The 8,628-nt window shown below is 38.1% G+C and overlaps 1 protein-coding gene across 2 annotated transcripts; it reads left to right on the forward strand.

Moving 5' to 3' along the window:
- The first annotated feature begins 5,602 nt into the window (after positions 1-5,602).
- Positions 5,603-8,426, forward strand: zgc:103759 (U8 snoRNA-decapping enzyme). 2 transcript variants are annotated; one of them, XM_052092123.1, is made up of 4 exons: positions 5,603-5,833; positions 5,981-6,021; positions 6,917-7,142; positions 7,341-8,426. In XM_052092123.1, the coding sequence occupies exons 1-4, from the start codon at positions 5,705-5,707 to the stop codon at positions 7,533-7,535; spliced, it is 591 nt and encodes a 196-aa protein (XP_051948083.1). In that variant the 5' UTR covers positions 5,603-5,704; the 3' UTR covers positions 7,536-8,426. The 2 variants fall into 2 exon arrangements, with proteins under 2 accessions (XP_051948083.1, XP_051948084.1); XM_052092124.1 differs by having other exon boundaries at positions 6,917-7,161; positions 7,341-7,480.
- Positions 8,427-8,628: the final 202 nt, after the last annotated feature.

Here is an 8,628-nt window from a genome sequence, read left to right on the forward strand (position 1 = left end):
AGAAGCGACACTAGGGGTCTCTCTTGAGCACCGAATATACCTCTGATCTATGAAAAAAAGCCAATGAGAAGTTGGCAGCTAGTATTTGCATACCCCGTCCCCAGACATACGGGTATAAAGGCGAGGAAATACTAGAGTTCATTCAGAAAATTTCTTCGGAGCCGATGGTTGTGCATGCTGTTCGTGTGAGATCACACCAAGTTCCAGTATTCCTCTGATGCTCTGCATGCTGTTGGATTGAGGGCGCATTACAGCGGCGATTTCTCCTTCTTGCACGGCAGTGCAAATTGCCCCTGGGCACTTCGACAGTGCAGAAACCCAAACTCTAGTGAGTTATTTAAAAGAGTGATTTCCTCTAAAAGAGTGATTTTCTCTAAAAGAGCAATACACAGCGGCGTTGAACGTCCTTTTTAGGACGCGTCTTTATAAAGATACCCTTCCGCCCCTGTGTAGTTCCTGCATTGCTCCTTTCCACGGGATTGAGGACGGTGCGAGTTGCGCTGGAAGTGATCTGGGGATGGCAGCGGGTGTGGCTCCGTCGGGTAACCCCCCTCGGACCACCCGTCCCCCGGCACGCTCGTTGACTCCCGTCCGTGCTCGAGGCAACAGCGGCTCGCCTCACAGCCAGCCTGCCTATCCTCTGGAGCTCGAAGCAGATGAGCTCACCGCTGAATTGGAGAGCGCGGCATCTGACGCGGATGACTCCCTTGAGCTGCCGCCTTCGGGACAGCACGCCCAAGCTGAAGCTGACGCTCAGATGTCCGACATGCTTTCCCGGGCCGCCGCCAGCTTGGGCTTGGACTGGAACCCTCCGTTCTCCCCACAGCCATCACGGCTGGATGACTGGTTCCTGGGGTCCGGGCGCCGCTCACGGCCGCGCCCTCCCCCGGTCCCGTTTTTCCCGGAGGTGCATGATGAGCTGACGTCACTGTGGAGGGCACCTTTCACCACACGTCACAAAGCCACTCGCTCATCCGCTCTCACTACCCTCGACGGCAGAGCGGCCCACGGGTACATGGCGATTCCCCCGTGTATAGGGCTGTTGCGCTCCATTTATGCCTCGGAAACCCTACCACCTGGCGGGGTCGCCCTGTACTCCCTTCCAAGGCCTGTAGGACAACATCCTCATTCTTATTGGCCTTTTTTCATAGATCAGAGGTATATTCGGTGCTCAAGAGAGACCCCTAGTGTCGCTTCTCCGACACAACGTCTCGTTCCCTCCATCAGGGAACGGAGGTTACATCCATAACATAGATGTTTCTTCTAAATGGGGTCGCACTGATACAAAATGTGTGTGCTTATTCCAAACAAAATCAGCCGATACCGATAATTTGGTAGTTCTGCTATTTTATGCTACTTCATTTCAAATCACTGATATTTAATTACATGACTTCGAAATAATTTTCCTGCCTATAGTTTACCTAAATAAACCTGTTCTATACTGCAAGTAATTGCTATTATCATCCAATACCTATGTTTGGCCAGTACATCAGTGCATCTCTACTTCTAAATGTAATTATTTACTGAAAACTGGTGTCTTTGCATCCCCTTAACCATTGTAAAATTCAGTGTAAAATATTGCTTATTGCGCTCTACTTTCTCAAAATGTTTAAGTGATATAAACTTACAGTGAGCAAAACAAGACCTGGTGACCATGTGCACATGATCATAACCTCAGTTTATCTTTCCATCTGTCTCATTCTCTCTTAAAATTCTCAGCATATTCATTTGCTGTCATACTGACAATTGAAATAGTACATATAATCTACAATTAAAATTCTGAGCCCCACTTCAATACACCTCCACACCTCCACACTCATTTATATCTCCTACAAACCCCAGAACCTTTACCACAGTATATACTGTAATATGACAGATTTAAGTGGGGAGTGGTATGAGTTCATTCAGTTTTTGGCAGTCTTCCATAGATACTGCTATTGTATATGAAATGCCTCTTAACAATGAAACACATTTCACGCAGGCCTGACTTCAAAGACGCAGGGATTGATGGAAACCTCAACATGACTCACTCAGAAAGCCCACAGTAGACCCGTAGACACAGCCAACACGTGTGCACCACAACAGCTGCTGGAGAAAACAGACAAGCATAACATCAATTTAATGCAAAGTCTTCATCTTTCTCACAGAATGAGATGGCACAAGAAGAGATGAACTCTTAAATCATAATTATTCTTGGTTTCAGACTTGAAAGTTACACTATGTTCAACTGGCATAGGAGCTGAGAAGGCAAATGTTTTTGTTGAAAAAGAAGAAGGGATTGGAACAGAACATTTCATCCAATCATCCCTTTGCACCATACATGGGTAAAGAACTGGTAGCTTCATGGTTTTACTTGAAGAATCCTATCAAGTGCCTTATGGCATGGGACCCGAGTCACACTTGTGTAGCTAACGCACACTCCCTCTGTGCTGCTACATACCAATCAACAACCCTCAGACATTTGGTAGCTTGTTTATAAAATAAATTACAGGAGGCGTCTTGTGGTTAGAACATTTGGACGTCTCTGGTTACACATTTAAACTCGATACATACTCTAAAACCATTTTATGAACAGTCCTTGCAATCTTCTTCTGTGTAACCACAAGGATTTACAACATATGATATGTACACAAATTTTCACTGTAAATATAATGAGAACAACTTTTAGTCTGCCCAACGGCTGTGCTCATAGGAGTACACCATATAACAAATGGCAAAATAATAACAGATTACCTAAAGTACTATGTATTATTTTAGACTGATTTATTTATTAGTGAGGAAGAAATATTCCATTAGGTGCCAATTTAAGCCTCAATGCTGGCAGCTAAAGGTGGACAACTAGGTGAAAGGCTTGAATAAAGTAGTTTAACCTTTAAAAATACTTTTTTTTTTTTTACTAGATCTGTAGGGGTCTGTAGGCTAGCACAAGGTTACACTAATGAAGATAAATCTAGAAGGTGACTTGTTGAAGTAGCCAAGTTGATTAACTCCTTAGAGCCTTTATTTCTGATATTGTCATGCAGGCCATGACAGGGATTGTCTGATACACTGAAATGCTATGTAAGAGTGTTTACTGCAGTTCAACTAATGCTTTGAAAACTAATTAGGCAATAGGAGACAGGAATCAGTGTATGTGTGAGGAATTAACAGTTAGGGCGGGGGAACCAGCTTTGCCTTTGAACCCACATGGGTTAGGGATATAAAGGGTTATTTCTAGTGATATGCACAGATGGCAGAGATTCAGAGTGACATAAAAGGAGATGTCACTCCCCAATCTATATTAATTCTTTGTAACCTCAACCCCTTACCTAGTTTAGATGTCCCTTCTATCAGTATAGAAGTCATCCATTCCTATTTCTTATTTGCAACAACAGTCACAAAACCACAGTTCTGAAAAAGTTGACAATAGATTGCTAATCTTGCTAAATTATTCACTACAAATGACTGGATCACAAGTTGCTACTGCCATCTATTGGACAACAAGAGAAAGATTTTATTTGGTGGGTATGTAAAAGTAATCCATTTGTGTATACCCTACAAAAACCCATGATGCCCTTTCAGAAAAAAAATATCATTAGAAACTATTTTGAAAAACATAACAAATTAATCAGGAATCTCAAACAATGTTAGAAGCTTTCAGAATCTCTCTGTCATTTTCTTTATCCTCTGGCCATTTCAAGAGTGGTGGTTAATAATACAATTCCAGTTTTAGTCATGTAGTATAAAAACAATTATTTTTGTATTTTTTTTTAACCCTAACCCTAACTTTCCAATATGTGAAAGAATAGTATTTGGAATTTGAAATTTATTTGAAGGATAGCCCCTTGAGGTGTACCATCTCGTTTTCGAGGGGGGTAAAAAAAAAAAAAAACATTTATATAAAAAAGCCCCCCTGTTGCAGGGTTAAAAGCCCTGTAAAATGTTTTTCTTAAGTGGATGGAATAGATTTATGAAAGATTTTGATCCAGTCACAATGTAGATTCATTTAAAAGAAAATGGCTGACTCTTCATTTCATTTCATTTATTTATTTATAAAGCACAAATAAACACAACAGAAGTTGACCACTGTGCTGTACAAATGAAGAAGTATAAAACAAACCACACACAATACAGTAACAGACAATAAAACACTAGGTTAGGGTTTAGCGAAAGTTATGAGTGAAATGCAAGAGTTAAAAGATAAGCCTGTAGCTTAGATTTAAAATCATGTACAGACGTTGCAGACCTCACAGATAAAGGAAGACTATTCCATATCCTAGGACCGGCCACTGAAAATGCACGATCACCTCGCAACTTCAATCTCGATCTGGGATATGACAGTATAATGCTGTCTGAGGATCGCAAGGCTCTTATTGACTTTTTTACATTTACAAGATCTGACAGATAGGATGGTGCCAGACCAGTCAAAGCCTTAAAAACTAGCAGCAAAATTTTAAATTCAACTCTATAACACACTGGCAACCAATTTAAAGACAATAATATCGGAGTAATGTGTTCTCGTCTACGAACCCCAGTTAAAAACCTGGCTGCGGCATTTTGGACCATCTGAAGCCGTGACATGGAGGATTGGGGTAATCCAATATATAGTGAATTACAGTAGTCCAAACGAGATAAAACAAAAGCATGTGTGACAGTTTTAAGATCATTAAAAGATAGAAAAGTTTTAACTTTGGACAGAAGTTTAAGATGGAAAAAACAAGACTTTACTACAGAATTTATTTGTTGGTCAAACTTGAGAGATGAATCAAAAAAGACTCTTTTCTGAAGTGGTTGTTTTGAATAAGTATTATCATAATTTGTTTCTCAAAAAAAGTATCATGTTGTCTCAAAAGTATTTGCCTAAGTAGACAAATTTGACCCTAACAGTATCATCCCTATTTTTATCATAATAACCCCACTGGGGGCCTTTTACCCCAAATGTGGTGCCTTTAACCTCAAGTGTGGGGTAAAAGGCTGCCTCGCCACCTTTATATATATATATATATATATATATATATATATATATATAAAATATAATTATATATATATATATATATATATATTATAATTTCATTATATATATATATATATATATATATATATATATATACATATATATATATATATATATATATATATATATATATATATATATATATATATATAAAATAACGGAAGATTGTTTTTAATTCATAGTATATATATATATATATAATATATATGATATGTATTTAATTCATAGTATATATATATATATAAAATAACGGAAGATTGTTTTTAATTCATAGTATATATATATATATATAAATAACGGAAGATTGTTTTAATTCATAGTATATATATCTATATATATATATATATATATATATATATATATATATATATATATGAATTAAAAACAATCTTCCGTTATTATATTTTTTTCCCGCACAATTAATGTTGCTCTATCAACATTCAGTAAAATAACTTTTAGATATATCTTGGTAGACTTTGTGACCAGAAAAAAAAGCTAATTTTCCTTCAGATGTGCTTTTACCCTTTGTGTCCTACTGTTAAAATTAAGGCAATCGTTCTTCAAGGACTAGTATTTTGAAAAAGACGTGAACGTCAAGTGGTGGCAAGTTATTGTTCGCATTAGTTACAAACAAGCCCATTTTATCTGCTTGTCTATACGTGTGATTGACACCACAGCTAATTTATTTAATAGATTTTTGCTCGTCTTGTAATGGCGGAACAAATCACTAGAGAAGATGCATTAGCACGGGAAGGTTTCAGGCATGCATGTCACATTATGCTGTATGGAGACTGTAGTGCTAAACTCTTCGGGAAAATCCCAATCAAACATATAGTACTGGTAAGAAATAGTCACATCTTTTTAGTTTTATTTGAAGAGTGCAACTACGACAGGTGCACTAGTGAAGCGTGGCAGGAAGTTAAAAATAGACTATGCAAATAAATGCCCTGAACAAATGAATCTGAATCCACGATTACTGTCATTCAGATGCAGATGCGCTTTGATGGGTTGCTGGGTTTCCCAGGGGGGTGAGTCCATTTTTGTGTACGAACGAATCAAAACTTTAAGGGTGAAGAGTGTAATTTTTTTTTTTTTTTTAAAGTTTTGCTAGAATTATGGTGCTAAATAAGATTGGAACGTGAAAAGTGAATTTTTTTTGTGCATCCCAACTAGAGTGAACAGTTGGGATGTATGAGCACTCCCCGAAAAAAATAATAATAACTTGATAGGAACATTATGAATATTTAGGCCTAGGAGTATAACAAATTATTATCTATTATTTCTAAACCTTTATACTGCTTATATGTTGGCTAGAATAAACAATTCAATTAAATGATCAACTACAAAATAAAAAAATGAAGACATGCTGCATGCTGCAATTACATAACTAAGAAAATGTAATGGACATCACTTGGCTCATTCAAGTGTGTGTGAATTTTGCAACAAGGGACAAAAACTTTGAACATGAATCTCAGCCATGTCAATTTAAAACTTTTATTTTAAGTAAACTATAACTAAGACTAATTATCAACTAATATCATACTATAAATAAGACTAATTATTGGGAAAAATGGCATCCTAAATGTAACTCCGTCGGACACGGGACACAGCTTGTAAAATCGGGACTGTTCCTTTTATAGGGACACTGGTCACCCTAATCTCAACCTGCTAGACAAAAATATTGGCTCAACCAATGGCGTGAGGTTTGGGTGGGACTATCTTTTTGATCGACCAATGGAAGACAGTATGTGTTGGCTGAAAACTTATTTGAAAATGATGATTATTCTAGTAGTGTCTCAAGAGGCCCAGAAATGACACTCTTCACCTTTAAATTACACGTTGTTTGTTTATTAAACAGTATTTGTATAGCTGTTGGTATTAAGCTCACATATGTTTTGTTGAGTACTATTGTGTTATCTGTAGATTGGTGAACCCCTCTGAGGAGACTTTGGAGGTGGGGCTAAGTAGAGAGCTTAATGAGGAGGTGGGTGTGGCTGTAACGGTGGGCATGGAAGATCACATCTCCTCCTGCCTTTCCACATCCTGCCCTCAGCTATTCACACACTTCTACATCAAGAAGATGACCGAGTCAGAGCTCAGAGACATAGAGAGAGCAGCTGTTGCTACTGCCAAAGATCATGGTTTAGAGGTAGAACCAGAGCTCAGTTGTAAGAATTTACAATTTACATTTAATTTTTAGCTTTTATCCAAACTGACTTACTAATTAACGGACTGTGAAATCCACATTAAAAAAATCTGGGATTCAAAATCTAATTTATACCTGGAAACAAACTGCTCCCTGAAATCAGTGCTCCCTGCTTTTATTCTCTTTCGTGTCTCTTTCCAGGTGTTGGGTATGGTCAGAGTACCACTCTACTTTCTGAGGAACGGAGGTGGTCTTCCTTATTTCCTGTCTCACTCATTCATCAGTAATTCTCGGGCCCAGCTGCTCTCTGCCCTACAGCACTGTGGACTGCTGTCCCAGGGGGAGCTGGAGAAGGCTGTGAGACAGGCTGAGCAGATGAGACACACACAGCGCTGATCCGCACTGACATTAGTTTACACAGCGGTGCCTTTTCACCCCAGGGCCCTTACAGCTATCACAGTAGCCCAGCCCCCAATGCTAAGAGGAACACACCCATGTCTTTACCTTAAACTCAGCTTAATTTCTAATTCAGCCTTGTACAGTGTGTTGCAAAGTATCACACCTGGTTAATATGGCATCATATGTTTATCGTCATTTCACTAATAACCCCTTACTCCATGTTCACTTAAAGGGATAGTTCACCCAACTCAACCTCATGTTGTTCCAAAGTCGCCAGGCTGTTTGTCTTCTGTGGAGCACAAAAGGGGATGTTAGGCTTAATGTTCAGTCACCATTTGCTTTTATTCTATGTAAAAAAAAATAATAATAAAAAAAAGATGTAATAAAAGTGAATGGCAACTGAGGCTATCAGTCCCTAACATTCTGCCAAACATCTTCTTTTGTACTTTACAGAAGAAAGTCAAGAGGAGTTACAGAAGAAAGTCAAGAGGAGTTCAAAACAGCACAAGGGTCATGAAGGAATTCTAATTTTTAGGTGAACTATTCCTTTAATAGGATCACTGCTGGTCTTTACAGTTTAATTATATTTTCTCACAACATATTTGTCATGTTCTACGGCACTTGGGCATGAATGCAGCAAATAAATATGACTAAAACATTGTCATAATCATAAGCCTTATTAAAATAATTTCAAAATAATTTATATAAAGGGATATAAGTTAATGTGCAAATGTATAATTTATTTTTATGTATGTATGTGGCATACGCGAGATGTCTTATGCCAGTGGCACCATTTATGAAAATTCATTATTTGCAAGAGAACAGTTTATTTTCTTTTTAAGTCTTTTAAGTGCACGCAGGTTATAAAAATAAACAGCAGACAGCTTATGAGGCATTGAATCTGTTTTATTGTGTAAAATCTGTTAAAGAGACAGTGCACCCAAAAATGCACTCATCATTTACTCGCCCTCATTTCATTCCAGATGTGTATGACTTTCTTCTGCCGAACACATTTTTAGAAGATTATTTCAGGCTCTGTAGGTCCATATAATGCAGGTGAATGGTGACCAAGACTTTGAAGGTCCAAAAA

The sequence above is a fragment of the Xyrauchen texanus genome, chromosome 25 (genome assembly GCF_025860055.1).
Source record: "Xyrauchen texanus isolate HMW12.3.18 chromosome 25, RBS_HiC_50CHRs, whole genome shotgun sequence".
NCBI lineage: Eukaryota > Metazoa > Chordata > Actinopteri > Cypriniformes > Catostomidae > Xyrauchen > Xyrauchen texanus.

What these genes read in the sequence shown, in the direction of transcription:
- zgc:103759 (XM_052092123.1), top strand. Translation starts at nt 5,705, where the DNA reads ATGGCGGAACAAATCACTAGAGAAGATGCATTAGCACGGGAAGGTTTC. An exon ending in CAATCAAACATATAGTACTG is followed by an intron (nt 5,834 to 5,980) that starts GTAAGAAATAGT and finishes ACTGTCATTCAG; the next exon opens with ATGCAGATGCGCTTTGATGG. An exon ending in CCAAAGATCATGGTTTAGAG is followed by an intron (nt 7,143 to 7,340) that starts GTAGAACCAGAG and finishes GTCTCTTTCCAG; the next exon opens with GTGTTGGGTATGGTCAGAGT.